The sequence below is a fragment of the Sarcophilus harrisii genome, chromosome 5 (genome assembly GCF_902635505.1).
Source record: "Sarcophilus harrisii chromosome 5, mSarHar1.11, whole genome shotgun sequence".
Lineage (NCBI taxonomy): Eukaryota > Metazoa > Chordata > Mammalia > Dasyuromorphia > Dasyuridae > Sarcophilus > Sarcophilus harrisii.
The window spans coordinates 11,412,546-11,438,948 of NC_045430.1; the positions used below are offsets into that span (position 1 = coordinate 11,412,546).

Genomic DNA, 26,403 nt, shown 5'->3' on the forward strand with positions numbered 1-26,403 from the left:
GAAAGCCCAGGGTTCAAGTGCTAGATACCTTCCTCCTGCTCTAACCTTTCTCGGGGTGCAGGTTGGATCCTTAAATAATAAGCTAGGGAAGAGGAGCCTGGGCTCGGCCTCAGCCAAGAGGGAGCTTCCTGTGCTAAGGAAATCTCAGTCCCTATCCCTAATTTTGGTAAGTCATGGCTGTGCTGGGAGGAAGAACAAAAGCTATTAAGGAAACAGACTTTTAAAAAACCATAAAGAAGCCAGTTAGAGAACAATCAAAATTCACCAGAGAAATGAAAGTCACTACAAATGCAAAGCCACATGAAGCCCTGCCCCCAGCAGTCAGGGAGAAATAGGAGGGGGGCCCAGATGAGAAGAGGCCAAGGCCTAGGCATGGAAAGGGGAGAGAGGAAACCAAGCTCACCTGGTAACAAGCTAAGCTGAGATCTCGTTTCCACATCATCCCATCCATTCACTCTTCCCAGCCAACACCGGCCAACCAAACGTGGGGTACCAAAGCATAATATGGTTCAAAGAACGAACAAGAAAGATCTCAAAAAAGCCTGTGGGCCAGACCTTCGGCGAGCAGGGGCAGACAACTTCCAGGCCAATTTCTGTTCCCCCTTCTCGAAAGCTGGATTCGTTCTTACAATTGCGTCTGTGTTCTACATACCATACGATTAAAGCTATAGATTTTAATGAAGTAATTATGTGGTAATAAACTCAGCTCGCTTGATTTGCTGGGCTAGATCTAAGAGAGGAGTAATCAGAGAATGATCACAGAAGACAAATACTAAGTAAAACAATCGGAAAGCAGCAATTCCCCAAATCATCACAGCTCGCCTCTTTGCATTTAACATGAAACAAATAAAAAAAAATCTTTATGAAGCATAATAAAGCAGCATCCCTCTGCCTTTCCCCCCCAAATCTTAAAATCCCACATCTATATTCAACAACAGCAATGACAAATGTCCAAGGCCCAAATTGATCTATTCAATGTCAAAAGTCAAGTCTTCCTCTTGCAGATGCAAAGCTTCTCACAATGTGGGTCTCAATCTCATAACTGAATGTGGGGGTTGCAAAGAATGTGCCAACAGTGAAAGGTATTAGATATTCTGCCAAGATTTGATTCTTTATGTAAAAATAAACAAGCCCGTTCATCTCATTAGCATGCAAATTTGCTTTCATCTTTAACAAAAGTTAAAATTATATGTATACAAAAAATGGTTTTAAAATACATTTCTTTATGATTTAATATCAGTGAACATTTGATATCTATATATTCCTATAGATCCAAGGTCACACGCAAATTTCCCGGGCAAAGAGGGGTTGAGAGTGGTAAGAGTTTAAGAAGCTTCATATCAATGTATTCTATTGTGTGGTCTTCACCGAACAGAGGCCAACAATTCATATCCCAGACCTCACCTTTACGATACATGCAGCATGGATTCGCAAACAAACACAACGGCGCTTAATCTCCGCTTTGAGTGAATGGCACAATATTTGCTACCCCTGTTGCAGGATATCTAGTAGTTGGTTCTTGGGACCTATATCCCAGTCTTTGAGATCCTAACAGCCTCAAAGACTATGACTTTGGGAGATGGGGGTTATGATCACTGTAGGATGTTAAAATGCAATGGGGGGTATTGGAGAAAGAAACAGGGATAACTTGAATATTTCCTCAATTTGCTTTGGTTCTAATGAGGCTCAATTTTCCCTCTGTCATCTTTGCTTAATATTTCATTAATTCTATCAGACCATCATGGATGCAAGACCCTACCTAGGTATATGTGACAAGAAAGGAACAAAATTGGGATTGATTCTGAATGTCCCTTGGAAAACTATACTTGATTTTAAAAAAATCTAATCTGCTGAGAAGACATCCGGGTTTTTACTTACAAGACAACGAACCAATTCCATGGAATAAATATTCTGTAGAAGCAGACTGTTTCTTTCTTAGAAGAATATCAAAGAAAGAATTTTCACACAACAGGATAAAACTAACTTCCGTATAGATGAGGACTTCTCTTGAAAGATCCTGGACAAATTATGTAAACTATTCAGAGTATCCATTTGAACCAAAAACGTTCAGTAATGACTTCAGGCCTCTGAAAATAATCAACTCTTTCTCCATAAAAATATTAGTTTGTTCTATTGCAGTATTTCTTGCTTGCTTAACTAGAGAAAACCTTACCTCCTATTAAAGAAAATATGCCCCCTGGGCTCTCTTCCCTTCTTTTTTCTAAAGCCAAAACATTCCACTAAGACCGAAAGGATGCCAAGAATTGCATCAGAAGCTACCTAAGAGAAATGGGACTGTTTCTAATATCAGTTCCTCTGGGTATATATAGGTTTTGTTATCGAAATAAAGATTAGCCTTACCACATGACTAAGTGGAATAGAATTTCAGGAAGTGCTCTTCCAACACCTCCTCAGGTGGTTGCTTTCACACAGGCATGTCTAGTGAAAACGGCACAATGTTTTCTATTTCTACCAATAATCCAAACCAAAGTTAACTGCTCCGATTAGAACACCCTGATCCATGCAGTCCTCGCTAAAACACAATACCGATTCCGGGTTAGTCAAATGTGGGAAAACCTCCGCTTCCTTCACCTCTCTAAGTTAGTGGGTCCGTGAGTACAAATCGGCTCATCAGTGAGCGCCCACCAACACAAATACCCCCCCCACGATACACACACACAGCCCCAACAGACATGCTTTTTAATAGACTAAACAATAGCATTTCAAAAATGTGTCACAAGACTCTTTTACAAAATAAACCATGACTCACTGTTGGCTTTCTTCACCAGGAGGCGGAGTCTTGCCATGCCCTTCCATTACCAAATCTTCATGTCCCACCTGCCAAGGCAAGCATTACAGGTCATGTATTATCACCTCCAAAGTGGGCTAATGCTTCAACTTACAATTAAATTTGGTCATTTCACTGCATACGTCCTAGAACTATAGATGCTGGAATTACAAGGAGTTCTAAGGCTGAGCTAATCTAACCTTTTGCTCATTTTACAGAGGAAAAAACTGAAGTGCGGAGAGATTCAACAGCTTGTCCGAGAGGAAGTTAGCGGCGGGGCAGACCCCGAGTCCAGACGGTCCAATGGCCTTTCCACCACCACAATCTGTCTGCCTCTCCTCTTCCAGATGGCAGCGGCTCTCACTCCCTCAAGGCAATCTTTCCTGGGCGATAGTGATTCCTGGACACACACTGATTTTAGAAGGCAGCTTTGGCCATCAGGACATCAGCGCTTTAAGGAAACATGGGATTTATTTCCCTCAAACAGTTCATGAGGTAATGATGTTCAGCCTGGAAAAAAATTCACCTTTTGTTGTCCAGGGTCTTGTAACATCTGAGATAAAAGGAGTCATATTGAGGCTGCGCCACAGGAGAGGGTAAAGAGGGCAGAATGGCAGGAGGGTGAGCCAGCCCTGCTTCTGCTGAGGGAGCGTTGCCATCTGATCATTCCCCGGGTACCCCTTCACTGTCCTTTGGTCAGCGGCCGTCACAATCATTCAGATGGGCCTGCGTCAGGAGGCAGCCTGGAGCTCTGAAGAGTACCAAGCCATTTTCCAGATGTGACTCCCATTCCCCCCCACTCCTCCTTCCTAAGGTCCCCCTGGTTCTTGCTGTTGCCGTATGGAAATGATGATTTCTGGGCCCTCCTTTAAGCATGCTTCTTTATGGAAGCTACTTTCTCCACTCATTCACCATCCACAGTGCTTGTTCCTAAGTATATGCACACACTCATCTCCTGAATCCATCATCCTGCACGGCACAGTCTGGGCTCTGGAGCAGGGGGCACAGGATTGCTTCCACCTACAGATGTGGCCTTGCCTGCTTGCTAGGGGAAACAGTTATTGGGCTTTTGATCTCCTCACTAAGATTACTTTCCTACCTTTTCTCCCAAAGTTCTATCCAAAGCATCTCTGCCTCTTTTCTATTTCTCAGCACTGTCAGTTCCTCTGACTAGGCCAGGTGGAAGCCACTGGGCGTGTCTTCTCCTTTGCTCTCCCTTCTAATTAATCTGAGGCTGATTTTTATTGGTCAGTGGTTTGGCTGCACACAGACAGTTGATTCTTCTATCATTTCTGCATCAATAAGCACTATGTTCTTGCCCATGACAGTCAATCTCCTTTCTTTCTCTGACAGCTCTTCTGGGCTCGGCACATCCCACCCCTTGTGGAATAGAAGTCCTCTGACCTGGAGAAGCTCCTCCTCATCCACAAGCCCTCAGTTCTCTCTTCTCAAATCTAAGCCTCGTCTCCCGGGTATCCAAGCAGCTGGTGGCTGGGACAGAAGACCATTGGTTCCTGATTGACACTATAATAACACCAGATGTGTTCAGTGTTTACTAACAAGAGCTCATGTGAACCTCAGCACAACCCCGTGGGGTTGAAGGGGATATCACGGAGTTGATCAATCCACTTTATGATTGAGCAAACAGCCTCAGAGAAATCCAGATATGCCCTTGGTCACCTAGCTGAGAAGCACTAGAGCAAGGTGCTACTTTTCCCTTAATTTATGGGCTTTGTGATCACCAGGCTACAGTTTCCAGGCGTTTCTCTTATTTGCTGATTTCCTTTTCTATTTTTACTAACAGAGTTTGCTATATAACAGAGTTTCAGGCTCGATAAGCTCATGCCCCTTTGTTCATGCTTTTTCCATTATTTCCCTTGAGATTCTTGATTATGAATCTACCTAACAAATTCTATACTCATTGTGCCAAGTTCTTAAGACTCTCTCAAGGAATCTGATTGGTGAGCACTAAACTAATCAATTAATTTAGGTCATATTGTCATTTTCATTATTTTGGTATGACCTGACCATAATCAGTAAACAATTCTTTAAGGATGCCTTTATTCCTTTAAGAGGGTGTAATATATATATATATATATATATATATATATTATATCTTTTAAGTGCCTTTGTAGGCTGATTCTCAAATATTTTATAAATTTTGTAGTAATTCTGAATAAGATTTCGAAAAATCACTTGGTCCACTGCTATTATGTCTACACCTCAAAGAGATAAAAGAAAAAGGAAAAGGACCCCTCTGGGCACAAATGTCTATAGCAGTGCTTTTTTGTATGGTCAAAGAACTGAAAAAACTGATGGTACCCACCACCAGGATGCTGAGACACAGCGGCCTTCATGTCATCCCCCCTCTTCCACGTCCCGGTTGGGAAACGGGTTGCACTCACTGCCTGTCTTCCCCCACCACCTCTACTCATCTCTGCCTCTTACAGTCACAAGGACTCCTTCGAGACTCAGATTAAGAACCACCTTCCCCAATTCTCTTCTCTTACGGATGCATCTTCTGTGTCCTCCCCACCCGTTAGAACGTAAACGCTAAACTCTTGAAAGGAAAGGTTGGGAGAGCTTTTGCCGCTATCACCAGCACTGAACATAAGAGCCCAGTATACAATAGGCATTAATACACACTTAGGGTCTGAATCATTAGATGCTTTTGCTCATACTAAAGAGGTACTCTCAAGTCTGTCGTTAGAATAGGTCTTTTTTTTTTTCTTTTTCAGAAACTTTTTACAAGGAGTTCAACCATGTCATCCTAGATGAAGTGATACTAAGGGGGTGGAAAATTACACAGTCTGACATATTTCCTCAATGGAAATGTATCTCAGATATTCTGATAGCAAAGAGGTATGGTTCCAGGGCTTCTGAATCTAAGACAAAAAATTACTCAAAGAGGGATGAGGCACTCTTAAGAATTAATTTCTGACAACAAAACTGTGAATGATTCAACAATGAGCAAAAGATAAGAAGGAAAGTGACTGAGTAGAAAATATTCTTTATATCAAATATCTTTGATAAGGAAGGATGTGATATTCCAAATATATACAGCTGGGCCATTCCCTAGTAACTAGACAAATAACTAAAAGACATTTAATTCTCAAAAAAAATTCACATATAAAAACACAACTCACTAATATTAAGAGAAATCAGAATCAAAACAACTCTTAGGTTTTTACCTCTCCCTCAGAAAATTGGCCAAGATGCAAAGATGTGAAGCGTAAATGTTGGAAAGTTTGTGAAAAGGTAGCCATACTCATGTATTATTGGCGAAAATATAAATTAGCCTAACCATTCTGCAAGATAATTTGGAGTTATGCTACGAAAATGATTAAAATGGATTGTGAGGCATCAATTCCAAAGAATTCAATGATAAAAAGAAAACTCCTGTATACATCAAAATATTTATAGCAGCCAAGAACTGGAATCAATTCTAGTAAAACAGATTATGGAATGTGAATATCAGTCAATAAGAAATTTGGTTTTTATTTAATTTCTTTTCAATTAATAAGCAATCATTTTCCTTCTCTTCCATTTTCCCTCTCTCATTAAAAAAATCCTGTATAAAAATGCAGACAAGCAAAACAAATTCCCACATTAGCCATATCCAAAAGAAAATATGTTTCTGGAGTCTATGACTTCTCTATCAGGAAGGAAAGGGCTTGCTTCACCACTTCTCTGGAATCATGGCAAGTAACTGCACTGATCAGAGTGCCTAAGTCAAAACTGTTTGTCTCGATAAGCATTTATTATCCACTTATTATCTGCCAGGCAATGGCTAAACACCAGGAATACAAAGAAAGGCAAAAAATAAAGTTTCTGACTTTTAATGGAAGGGACAAAATGTCAACAACTTACTGGGCATATGCAAGAGCTACAGAGGGTAAATGAGGTAATCTCAGAGGGAAGGGGATGATGGTGAGAAAGAAAGAGTAGCCCAATACAGAGGAACTTGAGGTGAGTCTTGAAAGGAACTAGAGAATCTCAGAGTTGGAGAGAAGGAGACCGTGGTTTAGACATGAAGGGCGGCCAGTGCAAGTCATGGGATCCAGTGTAACTTGATCACAGAGCGTGTGAGAGAAGCATAGTAAGTCTGCAAAGGTAGGAGAGAGCCAGGATGAGTTCAGCTTTAAATGCCAAACAGATGAATTTAGATTTGATCCTGGAGTTTATTTAGCAAGACTTATACATTAGTAAAATCATTTTTGGCTGCTGGATGGAAGATAGACTGGAGTGGGAAGTTGGATTGGAAAATTCCTGGGAAAAGAAGCTAAAATGGGAGAATATTAGGAAAAAGTATAGCAGGAACCCATTCTGATGCTCTAGTCTCTTATCTGAATGGTCAAAGGAGGGAAGAATACACACACACACACACACACACACACACACACACACACACTCTCAATCTCTGCTGGGTAATGTATTTTACTCAATATGGAGACAGAAGGGTAAAGAGAGAAGAAATTGGGGGAGGGTAGATGAAGAAAGGAATCAATTCTAAGTAAAACAATTCTAATGCTCTGTACTTCTCTTTGAGGTGTCAAAAATGAGGATATGAAAAGGTGCCTATCATATGGGGAATAGCTCAATAAGTTATGGGACACAAAACTGATTGAACACTATTGTGCTGCAAGAAATGACGAAGAGGTTGATTTCAAAGAAACCCGAGCAGGTTTATATGAACTGATGTGAAATAAAATGAGCAGAATTAGGAGAATAATTTCTATGATAATATCAAAAAGAGAAGCATCCGAAAGACTTGGGGACTTTGATCAATGTAATGACCAACCAAAATTCCACAGAACTCAACAAGCCCGCTGATGGACTCATGAGTGCAGCTTGAAGCAGACTGTCTATTCTATTTTATTTTTAAAGACATGGTTAATGTGAGATTTTGTTTTTCACTATCACACATATTTTTAATGAGTTTTATTTTTCTGCCTTCTCAGTGGGTTCAGCAGAGAGGAATAGGGAGACAGTTGGGAACTGGAAATAAAACTGAAGGAAAAAGAAAGGAAGGAGGGAGGGAAGGAAGGAGGAAAGAAAAAGAAAGGGCAAGAAAGAAAAGAATTATATGTATTTCTAACAGGATTTTATTTTTCTTTCATCCTCAATTTGGGGGAAGTTGATATGGGAGAGAGAGAACATCTTTCTCTCTGATTACACACATAGATAGATAGATATTTAAAAAGAAACCTTTCACTAGTCCAGGTGAGAAGTGATGGAATCCTGTACTAGATGTTGGCTATATAATTGGCAAGAAAGGGAACCGCTAGTTGGTGTAATGGATAGAGCAGCACCCCTGAAGTCAGGACCTGAGTTCAATTGTGACCTCAGACAGTTAATGCTTCCTGGTTGTGTGACCCTGGGCAAGTCACTTAACCCCAACTGCCTCAGTTTCCCCCAAAAAAATCATTGGCAAGAAAGAGATAAGACACAAAAAATATTGTGAAGTCAGAAAAACAAAATTGGACAAAAGATTAGTGATGTGAAGTGAGTTTAACTGAGGGGTTGAGGAGGACGGCCAGGCTGAGGGTCTATGTGAGAGGAAGGAAGATGGTGGCCATCCTTGACAATGATGAAAGCCAGGGAGAGGCAAAGATTTTCAGGGAAAGATCCCGAGTTCTGTTTTGGACATAATGAGTTTTAGATTCCCCTAAGACCTCCAATTAGAAGGGGCACTTCAAAGAAACTAAAAAGCCTTCCATGAGCATAAGCAGGAAAACAATAAGAAAGAACACACTGATGTAAATGAAAGAATAGGAATAAAATTGCCTAACATGAACAAGGTGGGATTTCAGAGAGCTTGGCCCACCTAGAGGAAGTAATGGGAGAATGCAGCCTCCCACCCCTTCATTATGGAGGCAGGGATGGTGTGCAGAACATCCCATCTAATACTGGATGACTTAATATTGCTAAACAATTTTGTTTCCCTCTCTTAAAATTCTGATTAAAAATTGGATTTCTGGCTCTTAGGGAGGAGGAGAAGAAAAAATACTGAGAAATGTCAGTAAGGGGAAAATAAAAGACATGAATGAAAAAAATTTAAAAGATAAGAAAATTGTGAATGACCCTATCAAGAGGAAGAGGAAGTCTAAAGAAACACATAGCTATGTCGTTATCAGGGAGCTCATATGACAAAATAAAATGTACTCAAGATGAAATGAGTAAAAAGGTCAAAGAGCAAAGAAGAGAAGATACAAATATCATCAGAAAAGCTAAAAGGCAGAACAAGCTGAGGTTAGTAAGGTGATGAAAATAAAACTACGCTGGGAGACAAGAACACCAAGCAGGGAGAGCTGGTGCTTGGGGCCATCAATCCACGTTGTTGAAAAGAGAGTAACCTGAAAATTGCAATGAAAGGAACAGAAACTTCCATGGAGTAACTGAAGCCCAAGAAAAGGGAGGAGAGAAAGAGCACCTGCTAATCTACCTGAATTTGGAGATTCCACTGCCAAACTGGTCTCAATCTCTGAGGAACTGGGAAGAATGAAAGAGGTCATCTATGAAAGGAAACAGCAAAATACTGTTCCCATTCTCAGGAAGGAAAAGAACATGGGGTCCCAAACCATAATAATCTAAAAGGAAAACCACTAAAAAGCAGATTAACACAATGACCCTACTTGATTCTACAGAGCTGAAGAGGAAACCTATCTTCCTCAGCTAAGTAGATGGGAGCTACAGCTGTGAAATGGTGTTTACTGTCAGAATGAACTTTAACAGTTATTGAGCTTGCTGACGAGGTGGTAAGGGATGTATTGAGAGCCCAAGATAATATTTTTGTCCTCAAGAAGCTTCCACTCCACTGGGAAAGACACCAATGGCCAAGAAGTATCCTTGGGGTGCTAAGTCTAGCCGGAGAACAGCTGATTGTCAAGCCCTTTCCAACATACGTATCTGATTGCTATTCCCAGAGTAAATCATGGGAAGCAAAGACAGGGCTAGTGGGAAGGGAGTGGGTTATTCAGTCTGTTCTGCTCATTTCTACTTATAAGAAAAGGGGGTTCCATGGCTTTAGGTATTATTGGGAAATGATGTCAACAACCAAAAAAAAATCTATTCTTAAAAAAAAACAACTTTTAAAGAATATAGTGCATCAAATGCTAGCCTTTCCAAGAAAATGCTAAGACTGCTCAATAGAGGGTTTCCCTGCATGTAGGAAGAACAACACTGAGAACAGACATGAGGTCACTAGGAACAAGTTGGACCAGACAGACTCTACCCCCTTTTTCTACCGCATGCCAAGGGATCTGTCTTGCCCAGACTCGGTCCCACAGGGATTTTGGGGGATCTCTCTCCTCTTTCCCCTCACATCTCCCTTTTTCTTCTCCTTTCTGACTGCTGCACTAATCTGTGCCTCCTGGCACGAGGGGGGAGGTCTCGCTCTTGATCCTGCTCTTCCATCTCCGCACCTCTCCTTGGGGAGTCTGGAAGCACACCCGAGTTTAGGACATCTGTAGAGATGTCTTTCTTCACTGCCGGCCTCTCGCCATGGCCCCAGGCCCATGTTCCATCCCTCAAACCTGGTGTCCTCATCCGCCCCTCTCCATGGTGCCATCATCCGTCCAGATACCCCTGACCGAAACCATGGCTCAACCTTTGGCTCTCCTTGACCTCTCGGTCAGTCCAGTTACCAGGTACCATCAATTTCACTACTATTCTCTCTCACATCTCTCTTTTCTGGCAGTGCCCATCTGGTACAAGTTAATAAAAGAAAAAGGGATCGCTCAGAGTACCAGGGCCCCCACCAGTACTCCATATAAACAGAAACAGGAGTCCCAACCAGCAAAATGGGCTGGCGAGAGGGGTAGGTCCACACGAGCCCTTTATGAAGTTGGATCAGACCCCTCTGCGGTGAGGAGGAAGGGGTGAGCTGCTGTGCTAGGCCATGCTATGTCTACTTCCTGCCCACCTGGCCTCAGGGCTTATTCTTTCTCAGTACCCCATAGCACTCCTGGGATGCCCCCGATGGCCAGAGACCCCCAGGAAAAGTTTCTTTCTTAGTTACTTCCTCCCCCCAGGCTCCATGCTTGCCTCCTGCTCTTTCCCCACTGGTCCTGCTGCTTTTGCCCTCCCCATCCTGCTCTTAGACCCTACCTCACCACCATATAAGCCCTTCATTTGTAAAATAGAATACCCCCTCTTAAAGTGCTATGAGGACCAAACAAGAGGGAATTCTTGCAGCCACAGAAGGGTTACAGAGATGCCGGCTCCTACTCTTGACCTGTGACATGGCTGTGTCTGGCCCTAGGCTCCTATCCTTCCTCGGGTCCCACTGATTCCCCCTGATGCAGCACCAGTGCCTCCATCCAGTCCCTCCCTCTCTCCCTGTTTTTGTCATCCACTGTCTTCTTCATCCTGTTCCTAACTGTTTCTGTTAGGAACAAGTCTGTATGTTTCTGATAGATACGCAAACTGGTTATAGTGAATATTTTTCTTGAATACATCTCTATAGCCACTTTGCTACTTCTGAGTTTTTTTAATGTATTCATTGATAAATTAGAGTCCAATAGTGATTTCATTCATTTATCATAATAGTGTGAATCACAACAAAATGCCTCAAAGAGATGGGAGTACCAGATCATCTTATTCATCTCCTGAGGAACCTGTATACAGGCCAAGCAAGCAACAATTAGGATCAAATATGGAATAATTAATTGGTTTAAGATTGGGAAAAGAGTTCAATAAAACTCTATACTGTCACTTTATCTATTTAGCTTACATACGGAGCCCATCGTATGAAATACCAGATTGGATGAATCAAAAACTGGAATCAAAGTTGCTGAGAGAAGTATCAATAATCTTAGATATGTTGATGATATACTTTGAGAGCATTAAGAGAAGCCTCTTAATGAGAGTGAAAGAGGAGAGTGTAAAAATTGACTTGAAGCTTAACATCAAAAAACCTAAAACTATCACTTCTTGGCAAATATAGGGAGAAGAATTGGAATCCGTTTCAGATTTTATGTTCTTAGGCTCAAAGATCACTGCAGATGGCAACTACAGCCATGAAATTAAGACATTGCTCTTTGGAAGGTAAGCTCTGGCCGATCTAGACAATCTTTGTCACTTTGCTGACAAAGGTCTGTAGAGCCAAAACTATGATTTTTTCTAGTAGCGCTGCTTGGCTGTGAGTCGGACAATAAGAAAAGTGCAGCGTCGCAAAAGTGACACTTCTGAATTGTGGTGCTGAAGAAGACTTTTGAGAGTCCCTTGGAGAGCAAAGAGATCTGATTGGTCAATACATAAAGAAATTAATTCAGGCTTTTTACTGGAAGGTCAAATACTGAAACTGGAGTTTAAAGACTCTGGCCACATAATCAGAAGATGGGGCTCACTGGAAAAGATCCTGATGTGGGGAAAGACTAAAGGCAAAAGAGAAGGGGATGACAGAGGATGAAAGGGATAGATGGTATCATGGAAATAACAAACACTGGGAGACAGTGGAGGAGAGAAGGGCTTGAGGAGTGGTTGGCCAGCAACACCAGCAGAAAGCCAAAAGCAGTTTGGGACTGAGGTCTTCTGAGAGCAAAAGTCAAAGCTCCTTCCCAAAGGCCATTTTTGCCCAGCTCTGTTTCATTCTCCCTAGGAATCCCTTGGAGGGGAAAGACCCAGATGCTCTACATGGCTCCCAGCAGAAATCCCCCTTCCCCACCCAGCTCTGATGCTGTGCAGCCACAATCAATCTGGAAACAGCAAAGGTGGTTCGCCTGGCCAGCTGAAGACAGGATGGGTACAAGAGCATCTAACTGTGAAGAAATAGCACAGGTTCAGAGGCCCTCAGGTAACACTTTCAAGGAAGGGAACGATTCCCCAAGGCAGAACCCAGAAAACAGCAGTCTCCACAGGCAGAGAGATGGCCTACTCAGGCACTGGAGGAATCTGGAACATGAGCTTGGGGAGAGAGAACCCCAAATTGTTCGATTCAACTACAATATTTTTTTAAAACTAGATTATCTGGCTTGGCAAAATGAACGTGCAGTTTAAATCTTTCTGATGATAGGTGTTCTGTAAAACAGCCCCACAGACCTACAGGAGTCTCAGTCGAGAGGTGGAAGGCACCTCAGGGGCCATGTAAGTCAACCGACCCCTCATTTTACAGCAGAGACTGAGGGCGAGGAAGGGAGGCACTTTGGGCACAAAGGGGATTCCAGGTGATTAACATGGTTCATCTTGGAGTAACGTCTGAAGTTAACAGATCATTCTTCCATGGAAATTTACTTGAAATATGTCTTGAACGATTATTAAAACCAATTATGATTTAAAAAGCGTCATGTTCCCCTTCTACACAAACAAACTACAGGTGAGGGTAAGACAACTAGCACACAACAGGTGCCCGATCATTCTCAGCCAACAGGACTGAAAATGGTTTCTCATGCTTCCCCCCCACATACACCCCTTCAGAAACACACTCGGCATCCAGAGCAACTCTTTAACCACTGACCCTCTTAGCCCTTCACTGACCTCAGAGCAGCTTTCTTCCAATATTTCTCCCTCATCGGTTTGCATGGGAACAGAATCTGTGCAAAACTCTGCAGAAACACACAAATACGGCCTAAAAGAAACAGAAAGGAGAAAGAAAAAAACACAATGAAATCACCACACAAAAAGAGAATATGTTGTTTTCAAAGGGTTTGCTGAAATCACATGTGCCTGGGACTGTGAATAACTCAAGTGTTGGCCTTTAATTAGTTGGCAGTTTATTTTGTGAGGTCGGGGGAATGGGGGCACTGAACAAAGCCAGATTTTTCGGTTTTATTTGGCTAAGTATTTCAATTGCTTGGGCCCCTTAAGCTGATGTTTTTATGCTTTACATTCTCAGCGTGTCATTAGGTGGTGTTAAAAACATGTGGTGGTTACTATCATTACATTTAAAAAAATTTTTTAATGTTATTTAGAAAATAAACCATACCCTGGTTAAGTATAATAGATTTGTTGCTCAAGATACTACATAAGTTGCAATTTTTTCTCTAGAAAGGTTAAATGAGACAAGTTCATTACAATTTTATTAAAGTGCCAAGAGACTTGAAAATTTCTTAAACCACTGTTTTGAATAAATCAAAAATATAATCCCTGATGCACAACTATTCAAATATGCAACATAAATCCTTTATTTATGTGGACCCTGAGTAATTTTTAAGTACCCCTACAACATGAAAGAGACAAGAAAACGTCATCTCTGAGTAATCTATCTGTTTCTAAGGTCTTCAATAAGTACTACTGTCCATATGTCCAGTCACCATAAGATACCCATGTATCAATCAAGCAATCAATGAGCTTAAGTGCCTATTATGTTTCAAACAGGCCCTGTTCTGGGGGGCTGGATTTATAAAAAAGAAAAACAAACCAGTGTTTGCCTTCAGGGAAAGAAACATGGTAGGAAGCTCTCACATCATTCTCACATGGTAACTACTACAGTTTGTTTCACTGAGGAATGGCAAGAGCCTAAAAAGCTCAAGATAACGATGGATGGTTTCCAGAATGCTCACTACAATCATATTACAAGCAGCCTCGGAACACCTGCTTCCCTGGCCTATTCTTCAACTACCGCTCTGTGGACGGCTCCTGGATGACAGGGAGAAGATGGAGTCTTTACCTTTCCTTTCAATGCTGTGCTTTTCTCTTACAGTGGGACTGGGGATTCAGAGGTGGGCTCAAATTAGTAAGCTGGAGGTGAGCTCTGGTAGGGTCTCCATGAATGATGGTGCTCAGCCATCACCACAGTGATTGGCACAGCTGCCACCTTGCCACTGCTCATGCTCCCTCATCAGCCAAGCCTTCTTTCCTACTCCTTTCTATTAATCCAGTCTCCCTATTGCTCTAGGATGCAGTTTCCCTGACTACTCCAAACCAAGCCACTTTCTCCCTTCTTTCAATTTCTATACCCAGTGGCCCATTTTAACCCTTACTCTTTCCTCTGTGGTGTGTGTGTGTCTGCGGAACTAAACTGTAAGCTATGTAAAGGTAAGGATGCAATCTTTGATATGCATTGTGCTCCTGCTTACAGAGGAGGCATTCAATAAAACATGTTACCTAAATGAACTCACAAATAGAGATCTCCTGCCCACAATCTTCCCCCACTTTATTCAGCCCCATATCTCTGTCTTCACACAGAACATCTTATTTTGAAGGTCCCAATTGCACTTCAAACTTAAACATGACAAAAGATGGGCACCTTCTTCATACTAGTTCTATGACTACCATTCACTCTGTCTCACAAGCTTTTACCAGCCTAATTTCTTGCTAGTATCCAGTATACTGTGCTCCAACTGAGCAGAACTGCCCACCATCGTCTACAATTCTCTTTCCCCACTCCTTAAGTTCCCCATACTCAATCATCCTCCTTCCCCCATCTGAAATGCCCTCCCTTCTTCAATAATCCATGCCTCTCTGTCTTCTTTTAAAAACTCAGATGATAATTCAAGTCTGAGGGGAAGCAAGGCCCAATTAACCCGACGAGATGTGGCTCCTTTTCCCGTGCATAGGGAATCCTGTTTGTATTCATGGTGGTCACCGCTTTACCATTATTCCTACCTTCCACATCCTACATCTCTCAGCTAGATCAAGCATCCTGAAGTCCATTTTACAGGCACTACCTGGGATACTGGCATCTAAGAGGATTTGGTGATACTGGCTCTAGATATTTCCCTGGTAGGAGAAGGTAAGGGATTTGAGGATTTAAGAAGTATCAGGTCAAAGCAATAACTTCATCTAAGAAAGGTGGTCCTTGCAGAGCTAGGAAGAGGCACCAAATAACGTTAAAGTGATCACAGGGTTAAGGACATGTCTGTATCCAAATTCTAACTCCATTGTTATCATTTCATCACAGGTCAGTCACTAGGGCAGAACATGTGGCAACTGCTGACCACATGGGCAGTCCTGAACTTATAAAATACTCAGCACAGAGTACAGAAGTCAATACATGTTGATGACCAACTGAAAGTGTCATCATGTGATATCTGTCCTGAGTTTTCCACAAAATTTAGAAGGATTTTTAAAAACTCTCCATTTGAGAACAAATGAGGTAATAAAACCAAGTTAACATTCAGAATGATCCTCAAGCCAAGGTTCCCATCTAGTAACCAGGATATCGGTTTCTAAATTTCATAGACGGTGGCAAACAGTCACCAACTTTTAATTCCTAAATTCTAGTATCTGAAATGCATTTGCATCTGACATATACGCACTCACAACAGATGAAGTAGTAGATACCATAGCTTACATTTTCATCTATGTTTCTAAAAGGTAACTGTTCACTCATTCATTCAACAAGCACACACTGAGAACGTCAGATGTATAGTGTGGTCTATGAGGTAATTTACTGGAGAACAAAATATGAGACCCTAACTTCAAACAGCTTACAATAAGCTATAGAGAAAAGACAGACAGAAACAATAATAATCCAAGGCAGACTGCCCTGAGCGCTACAGGTGGGATAGGAATGTCTATACAAGTTCAGAAGAGAGAAGGAGCAGAGGCAGCTGGGGAAGGCCGAGAAAGCTTCCTGCAAGAGGAGGCACTGGAGATGGGAAGGCACTTTGGAGCCTTCCCAAAGCATTCCTGGATGCGTGTACAAGCAGGAAAAGGGAAGAGAAATGAAGATGTCAGTCCTTGTCTTCCTGGCCCCTGGTCTGGTCAGAGAACGACACAAGGGATGCTAACAGTCCATTTATGCAGCACATTAAGTGAATGAGACCAATGTGGGTGGGAGAGGAGAAAATGGGCATTAGTGTGGGAGATGCTCCCCAATCCCTCGGGAAATCCCAGAGTCCTGAGGGGCAGGGAAGGCCAGAGCAGCCCCGCTGTGGTTTCCACCCAGGTGAGTCACAGTGCCGCTGAGAAACAGCTGTCAAAAGGAAGAGCGGAAGAAAAGCGCCAGCTGCGCCTCACCTTCTGGGAGACATCCACAGGGAGGCAGCCATGGCCCTGGGCACCATCCTCTCTGGTTCAAGCTCTCCCTTGCCCCTGCCTCCAGATAATAAACAGGCTCAGGTTCTCTTCTCTGAAAAACTTTAACGATGGCTAGGCGGCACAATGGGCAATGGGCTGGACTGCAAGTGAGGTAGGCCTGTGTTCAAATCCTTACTCAGACACATCCTCGTCATGTGACTGACTCCCACTGTCTGCCTCAGTTTTCTCATCTGTGAAATGAGAGTCCCACCTCCCAAGGCTGCCGTTAGTAACTGTAAGGCACACAGCAGCCTCTGAGTGCCGTGTAAGTGCTAGAGACTATGATGTACATCATCACTTTCATTATCCACTAACCACCAGACGGTTGTGCATCAGCAGCCCCTTCCTTCTTCAGCCCTCTCAATCAAGCTCCCATTGGACCCCCTAAATGCGCCTTGTGCTGTCAGCAGCGATCTCCTCTACAGCCTCTTCAGTTTCCTCTGCCATACTCTCGGGTCAGGCTTCCTGTTTCATTTCTCCAGCCTTTTACTGGAGGTTCTCCCCTCTGTGGAGGTGGGATCTCCTAATGGACCCCATGTCCCATAAGGGCAGGGCGATCTCTCTCAGCGCCCAGCACTGTGCTAAGCCCCCACCATTAGTCGTCGGCACTGCTCCATCCCAGAGGAGACAGCCCAAATTCTGAAAGCTAGGTCAGGATGCCAAGGGGCTGCTTAAAAGAAAGGAGAAGAACCTGTGGGAACAGCCATCTCCAGGGGTCAGGGAGAGGGAGAAGAACAGGTGGGCGTGTCCTGTCTGAGACAAGGGAGCAATAGCTGGCTGAGGAGGAGGCCTGGAAAAGCCGCAGCCCTGGCTCTGGTGTCCAGGGGATCCATGGGCCTGGGACAGCGGCCTATCAGCAGAAGGGGATGGAGCATCAGGCGGACATCACTGGTGCGTATCCTGAATCCAAGCCTTCAAAGGAGCATTCCAATGCCCACAGACGAGGCCACAGCATTCTCTTTGAAAGGATGTACAGAATAAACATGACCTGCTGCCTTCAAAAGCTCCCTGCTTGTCTGCATCTCCTTCCAAACTACCTGCTCTTCTCTTGGGAATGATTAAAAATGAGACAGGATTACTCGGGGTAAGGGGGAAAATCACTGTTGCTACCTTGCTCCCCTTAATTAAAAAAACGCAAAGAAAAAAAGCCTAGAACAACTAAGTATAACCAAACACAACAAGTCTAAGTTCAGCCAGTCCAAAAACATCCGTCTCTTTCCCCTCTGCCAGCAGGCGAGTGACATCCCTCACCCTCTGTCCCTGGGAGATGGTGGTCCGATTCTTGGGCCTTTGTTCCTTGACAAGGGCGCTCTCCTCATCAAAATGGTTCTCCTGGTTCTGCTCACTCCGCCACATAGTTCCAACTCTCCAGGATTTTCTGAAATGGTCTCTCCAGTCTTCTCTCAGAGGGCATTCCATCATTTTCTTATACTGCAATTTGTTCCGAGGTCGCTCTGTTGTCTAAGAGGCAATCTAAGGCACCTATCTATGCAGAGTGCCTCTTTTCTTCTTTTTCAATCCCTCTCCCAATGGCAAGGATCAGAAAATTTTTTTTTCCTGGTGATTATTCCCTCCACAGTATTAGCTTTCCTTTTAACCTCCTCCTCTTCACACAATTTTACATCCATAACTGCTCTTTCCTATAACTGTACCCAAGTCACACCAGATTACATCTTGCTTCCTGAGCATGGCTTTCAACTTTCCACCTCAATAGTCTTGCTGGGAAGGCCCTTTCCTCCTTGATGAAATTCAACGTATAATTTATTTCTCAAGGCTCTTTTCAGTGTCATCTCCAATTCTCTACTTACTTCCTGTTTTAGAGGAAGATCTATCCTTGATCTGATCTCTTCCAATGCCTCTCGAAGATCCTCCCTTTATCCCTGTATCCCTCTTTACCATTGGCTCTTTCCAGGAGAAAGAATGCTGTATCTCAAGTCAGAGGACTACCTAGTTCTGTTCCTTACTGCCTCTGTAAGATGGGCAGGTCACTTAAAAGCTCCCTGAGCCGCAACCTTCTGATGCATAAAATGAGCATGTTGAGACTCAATGACCTCAAAATGTCATCAAGGTCAAATCTGTGATCCTACTCCACAAATGCTTCAGTTATCCATTCTTTGGGAGGGGGAAAATCTACTGACTTTTCTATGCCATGTGGCTATTTCCCCATCTGCTTTCAGCCTATCAGACTTAAGAGCTTAGCCTCTCTCCTAGGTGCAATGGGTAAGATGGCTAAGATGATGGGTAAGAAAATTGTGTGCTTACTTCCCACTCATTCTCAATGATACACATGTATTGGGCTTACCTCTGACAGTATCCTAGGGCTCTTGAAGCCCGGGAGGATCAATCCAGGCTACATTCAGTGCAAAAACAAAATCCTGAAAAGAGAAACAGAAAATCTCAATCAGCAGCGTTTATAGCACTGATTTATACAAAGCTAAAGGAATCTAACATGGTAATATCTTGTCAAAATGAAACGTCCCAACAAAATAATAACATTTCTTGAAAGCCACCAAGCATAAGTTTAGATCTGAAGACTTTTTAAATTTCATTTCACCAAAACACACACACACACACACACACACACACACACACACACACACACACTTCTTCCTTTAATTCAAATTGCCAAAAAAAATTTGGTTAGAGTGGCATTTGTTTCATGGAATCAAAGGGACTTAGATACAACATGAGAATCAACTGGTTTACAACCAAATAGAGATCACAATGGTCTGATTTCCAAAGACATTTCTAATTGTTCAGCCAGACTCTTTCAAACTCACTGCTACCATTGGTGATTATAATCTGAAAACACAAGAACAGGACCAAGACATTTTTCTATTTTGAATCCTCTGGAAATTCATTTTCAGTTACCTTTTGTAAGTGTGGTTCAAAAAGTTTGTGACTGATGTAGAGCACTGTTTTAGTCCAAAGCCCACATTTATAGAGTGTGTTAAGGTTACAAAGAGTTCTCCCTGCAGCAACTTAGCAAAAGAACTAGTATAAAATATTAATATTAACCCAGCTTCCTCAGCTAAGACATTAATGGGATTGGAGTGCTGACCTAACATCCTCTTTCTAAGTAGGATGAAATCTACACTCCCATGATCCACAAACCTAATGGCAGTTGTCATTTACAATATGAAAATGTTTTAACTTTGAAGCTCCGAGCCCCATATTTTATTATGATATATTTGAAAATGTTTCTCTCCTCTTTGGCTACTTGCCTGACTTCAGGCCTGATGATAAGAGATGGGGGAGGGGGGAAGGTGTTGGGCTGAGAGCTCTCTGCTCTCCTTTCTCCAGGAAAAGTTACCAAAAGTCAAAGATCCTCCTCCCAACAAGAACAGCAGAAAGGCACCAATCAGGACAAGAGAAAGAGTAGGATGGGGGCCACATCTGCCTGGACCAGATGTACAAAGAGGTATCTTGACTCACAATAATGCTAAAACCAAAAATGCATTACACAGCTGCCAAATGGCTTAGTCACAAATACGTGTGTTTAATAAGAATCTGAGATACTGTCATGATGCTTTTGTAGGGTGTCCGGCCAAAAATCCTGCCTAACTTTGGAAAAGGCGCTGCTGTATTAGTATTTAGGGAAAGTTGTTTGTTGTTTTTCAGTAACAAAGAACTCCAGGAAATGAAAAAATTTTACTTCAACTCATCATTGCCTACTTTAAACCAGAGTTGGATAAGAACACCAAGCTTTTAGATTCTGCCTTGGGACTTATATTTGATTTTAAAGCTTTTTATTTTCAAAACATAAACACAGATAATTTTCAACATTAACCCTCTCAAAACATTTGTGTTCCAAATGTTTTTCTCCCTCCCTTCATCCTACAGCCTCCCCTAGACAGCAAGTAATACAATATATGTTAAACATGCACAATTCTTCTATCCGTATTTCCACTATTATTTTGCTGCACAAGAGAAAAATAGATCAAAAAGGAAAAAAAATAAGAAAGAAAAAAAAGCAAACAACAAAAAAGATGAAAATACTATGTTGCGATCCACATTCAGTTCCCACAATCCTCTCTCTAGATGCACAGGGCTCTCATCATCACAAGATCATTGGAACTGGCCTGAGAAGAGCCAAGTCCATCACAGTTGATCATCACATAATCTTGCTTTTGCCGTGTACAATGTTCTCCTAGTTCTGCTCACTTCACTCAGCATCAGTTCATGTCGGTCTCTCCAGGCCTCTCTGAAATCATCCAGCTGGTTGTTTCTTACAGAAAAATAATATTCCTATAACTCATTCAGCCATTCTCCAATTGATAGGCATCCACTCAGTTTCCAGTTTCTTGCCACTACAAAAAGGGCAGTCACAAACATTTTTGCACAAATGTGCCTTTTCCCCTTCTTTAAGATCTCTTTGGGATATAAGCCCAGTAGAGATACTGCTGGATCCAAGGGTATGCACAGTTTGATAGCCCTTTGGGCATAGTTCCATATTGCTCTCCAGAATGGTTGGATCAGTTCACAACTCCAATAACAATGTATTAGTATGGGACTTTATTTTTTGAGCAAGTGTAATAAAAACATTCTTTTCTTTAAAAAAAAAATTATTTGTAGGGACAGCTATAGTTGGTGTGGTGGATAGAGCCCCAGCCCTGAAGTCAGGAAATCCTAGCTGTGTGATCTGGGCAAGTCACTTAACCCCAACTGCCTCAGGGGGAAAAAATAATTTGTAAATATTTGCCACTTGCAGTGTTTATTTTACCCCCTTCATTTTGTCTGTAATCTATAGCCCTAAATAAATCAACCTTTTGCCAAAAAATTAAAATTTTATATAAAAATGAAATAGATGAGATCTGTGGAAAAAAACATTAAAGGATTAGATTTTATTTGCCTAGGGGGGACCCTAAAAGCAGCTGTTTTCCAGCTAAGAAGTAGAGCTTAATAAATAAGTGATCCTCCCTCACTGCACTGGATGACTGGTATGCTGTATATGGCAGATCTGAAGTGCTCCCATTCTGGAGAGGCCTCAGAACTTTGGCCTATTTTGGCCATTAAAGTTCAGCCAAGTATCAGACCAAGCAAATGGGAAAATGGTTTTAAATGGATTTTCCACATTTCTTCTTCACCCCCTCAGTCTTTTCAAAATCTTACAGAACAGCTGCTGCCCTTTCCCAGACATTATCTTTCCAGTGTCCAGACCATGCTGCCTCTTCCCTTCTTTCTCCCAGCACCAACTGCTGCTCCCCCTTCACCTTTTTCAGATGATCCTGGAGGTAGGAATGACCTTTTGTGGTGGTACAGAGTAGAGCTGATTTCCAGAGCACACCCTGCTCCTGACAGAAAGTCTAGCTCCAAGCCCCTCTGTGACAGGCACGGTGCTGGCAGTGATTGGTGGTCGTCACCCTGGGTTCTCCCTCAGCTCCTGGGGCCTTCCTGGTAGGTTTCAGAGTCTCCCATCTTCACAGACTCCTCTGTCATATCCACCAAAGTTTTCTTTTCTGACATTCTGTTTCAATGTGATCCTGAATTTTATATTAATTAATCCTCTACAGAATTCTATATTGAAGTTGAATGTCTACACCTTCTCTAATGATCCAAAGCTGTTTATGTATCGACATAGCTGTGACGTGTTAGAGAAATTCAAAATCCAAAAGATTTTAAAAACAGAAAACCATCAATAAGAACTTGTAAAAACAACATTGGACTTGGGATCAAGGAGAATTCCAGTCCAATAATTAATGAGCACAAATCACGTTCTTCTTTCTGGGGCTTATGTTTCCTGTATTTTGGGAATAAGATTAGCCGCAATATCTATTTCATACAGTTGCTAATGAAGAAACTACTTCATTTAAAAAAAGTTATATAAATGGAATTATTAGTATATCCTGCTGCCTGTTATGTTAGCAAGGGAAACAAAATTAATATACAGGGAGCAATTCAAAAGCAAGCAGATGCTTTCAAGCTATTTGGTACTAAGTAAAAATACACCTGGAATTCAGAAGACAGAGATCAACGTAAGCCGAAAGCCAGAGAAGGCTTCCTGAAACACACTGGGCCTTGGCCTGGGGTATGAAGGACAGGGAGAGTCCATGGGCATCATTGGAAACAGCACAAACAAAAGTTCAGAGCAGAGATGAACATGGCAGAAGCCACTGACTTGTGAGGACCCCAAGGAACCCATTGCTGCTATCCTTACTCCATCCATCTGAGCCTTCGTTCTAAGGTGCAGAAGCCACAGGCTATGCTGGTATTTCTGGATTTTCACAGGTGCTGGGCACCTCCCTCACCAAAAAAGCCAAAAAGCGGGGAGGAGAAGGTTAGCTCCTTTGGGCAATCCCCACCAGCACACATTTCAAATCCTCCCATATTGAGCATCCCTGATCCTAAAGGGTTGTGAAGTGCCTCACAAATCACTGCCACTGCTCCATATGCCCTCTTTAGGAGCTGTAAAATGTTCTCACTGTACCAGATTTCAAAACTTTAGCTATTCCTCAACCCATTGTCTTAAAATAAGATTTAACATTCACTTTATCCATGTTTTTTTTTGGACAATAACTATAGGAATCTGTTCTCCTATTTATGTACCTGGTAAAAACAGTTCCTTAATGTATCCATGATCCAAATGTCATAAACCCAAACTCTTCTGAAATTACTCAAGAGGTTTTTATAGGAAGTCTGCATATCGTTCCTCTCTGGCCAATAAAACACACGACTGGTACAAAGAAAGAGTCCTCTGCTGTTAACAGCGGTTAAATTATTTTCAAAAATTGTAAACAAGTGCCAGATAGCAGACTTTCCACTTGACTCCTTGTCCTGAAATGATTCAACTCCAAACATGCTCATTGCTTGATCTTTAACTGTCTAAACGTATTTTATCACTGCAAACAATAGTTTATGTATTCACAGATAAAAATAGAAAATGCATCTTTGACTCTTAGAGATAAAAATAATGAAAAATGCAGGCTGATAAAAAGCTATATATTTTTTCCCAGTTTGAAAATTAATCTAGATTAAGAAAACAGAATTTTAAAAGGTCCCTTTCAAGGGAAAGTGAAACTAAAACTAAAACCAAGAGGGAACTGGGATGTCAACACAACTTCTAAAAACAAACAATGACCATGACATGCACATTTCTGACACTTCTACATGTGGCCTAACTGTCCCAAAGGCCAAAGAGATTGATTAAATTGATTTCATGAATACTCACAACACCAGATACCAAACCTTAATTTGCCAGAACCTTAAACTCCTTAGAATTGCTTCAAGTGTTTAACTTTTATTTAAGATTCAAAGGACTGGGAAAAATCAGTTTCAAAGTCGTCCTCCCCCTTAAAAAAGCCCAGAAACAACAAACCAGCAGGTTCTAACATCCATGTTGGAATCTGGCAAGATCTTTTACAACAAGGTGCCTCCCATCCACTATTAAAAATCATTCTTGATTTCTTGAGTCTCTTCCACCACTCTCTGATCAGATTAGAGCAGAGCAGAGAGTGCTACACCAGGGGAGTGCATCCCAGCTAGGGGATCTGCCATCCCCAGCACCTCAGAGGGACTAGTGCTCCCTGAACATCCCACCTTTACCTTGTTCTGAGTCATAGCCAACAATGTTAAACATGCCATGGCCGAAGGCCAAGTGCCAAATCCAGAATGAGCCAGTTATACTCTCTCTGCAATGGGTCATTCAACCAGTCCTGAATCTAACCTTAGTATACATATTGTCATCTGATTCACATCTCTCCATCTCATGCATGAGAAAACAATGAAAGGATAGGACAAATGCTGAACTAAAATCTGGTAAATTTTATAGATAGCATTCTTCTCATCTAATAAGAGAGAGAGGGAGAAAGAGAGAGAGAGAGGGAGGGAGGTAGAGAGAGAGAGAGAGAGAGAGAGAGAGAGAGAGAGAGAGAGAGAGAGAAAGAGAGTGTTTCCAGTTTCAGATATTTATTAGCAGTGTGACTTTGGGCAACTGGCTTAATTACTGTTTGGCTCAGTTTCCTTATCTGAAAAATTGGGGGTAATAATAGCACCTATCTTCCAGGACTGTTGTAAGGAACAACTGAAGTAATGTTTACAAAATGCTTAGCATAGTGCCAGGCACATAGTAAGCACTGTAAAAATATTAGCTATTACTATTTTTACTTTTAATGATACCCTCTAGAATTTCACCAGGAATCAAAGTCAACCCCAATTCCTTTAATTTGTAGATTCTGCTCTCCTCCTCTTTTTGAAATTTAGAACTCCATTTGGCCTTCCATATCCTGAAACCCTCCAAGACCTTTCTTTCTTTTGCTGAGGCAACTGGGTGTTAAACGGCTTGCCCAGAGTCACACAGTCAGAAAGTATTAGGTGTCTGAGGCCAGGTTTGAACTCAGGTCCTCCTGACCTCAGGACTGGTGCTCTGTCCACTGCGCCACCCAGCTGCCCCCCTCTAAGACCTTTCAGAGATCACTTACCAGTTGTATGACTACCTTGGGAGTAGTTAATCTGGTTCTGGTCACTTAAACTTCCTCAAGGGCAACTAGGCACTCTCATACTATAGTCCTACTGATCTTGGGGTTCAGATTCCCATTTTTGGTCTTGACTCTTCAGTCCACAAACTCAGAAGAAAAATAAGAGGTCAAAACTCCATGTTTAAGAAGTACAAACACTCTCAGTAGGAAGCTAGAAGCGAGGCCATCTACTTTGGTTCTGGAATCTGGGCCCCCTATAACATTCTCGACAAATGACCATGTAGCCCTTGCTCCAAGATCTCCAGTGAAGAACAGCCCATTCTATGAGGGGGCAGTGTGGTCCCTAAAGCTGGCACACGTTGTTCTCAGTTTCACTGGGACTAAGCAGAACTCTTCCTCATGAGGCCTCCAAATACTTTCTGCACCTAAGTAGTTGTTGCTGGGTTTTTTTTTAAGCTAAATATATCTCTATTATTTCAACCTATCCTAATATTAAGAATATAGCCCTTTCTATTAAGTGAATAATTCCACAGCTTCAATGTTCTAGTATTATAATTAACTATGATTCAAAATAGAATATAAAATCACAAAGGAAAATCAGGTTCAAAAGTCTCCATAATTAAAACTGGAGGGCTTCATAAACATTTGGGATAGGTCTTGAAGGTTGGGTAAGATTTCAACAAGCCAAGAGCAAAGAAGGGTAGGAGATGAGGTGGTTGTTCTAGGTCAGGGGTCCTCAAACTTTTTAAATAGGGGGCCAGTTCATTGTCCCTCAGACTGTTGGAGGGCTGGACTATAATAAAAAACAAAGCCTTTAAATAAAGAAACCTCATAGCCCTGGGTGAGGGGGATAAATGTCCTCAGCTGCTGCATCTGGCCCGCGGGCCTTAGTTTGAGGACCCCTGTTCTAGGGTGTGAGTCCCCTTCAGCAGGAAAGAAACATACAATGTGTAACAGAAATGGCTTGCCAAGGAGGGGATGGTAACATAAGACTGGGCTAAAGGTGCTCACTTACAGGTAAGAAAGGACTATTAAGGTAAACAGAATGGTACTAAGAGACTCTAAGAAAAGATCTGACTGACCACACAGTGGAACTGGGGTGAATAAAGAATGGAAGTAACTGTAACAGGGCAGAGTTGAGGTAACTGAACTATTCTACTTTGATGGGAGGGAACCACAGAAAAGAAGTACAGCAAAGACTGCATCAAGAACACCACCAAGAGCAACAACAATCCTTTC

At 42.1% G+C, this 26,403-nt stretch overlaps 1 protein-coding gene across 6 annotated transcripts in view; it reads right to left on the minus strand.

Annotated features, from left to right (window-relative positions):
- Positions 1-26,403, minus strand: part of TNRC6B (trinucleotide repeat containing adaptor 6B) — a 194,224-nt gene that overhangs the window by 146,181 nt on the left and 21,640 nt on the right. For 4 of the 6 annotated variants that reach the window (XM_031939137.1, XM_031939129.1, XM_031939138.1 and 1 more), the window contains exons 2-4: positions 19,053-19,125; positions 13,265-13,355; positions 2,771-2,838 (exon numbers count right to left, since the gene is read on the minus strand). In XM_031939137.1, the coding sequence (XP_031794997.1) occupies positions 2,771-2,838; positions 13,265-13,309 (113 nt within the window). In that variant the 5' untranslated portion in view covers positions 13,310-13,355; positions 19,053-19,125. Of the gene's footprint in view, positions 1-2,770; positions 2,841-13,264; positions 13,356-19,052; positions 19,126-26,403 lie in introns of those variants that run through there. The other 2 variants (XM_031939131.1, XM_031939134.1) reach the window with 2 other exon arrangements.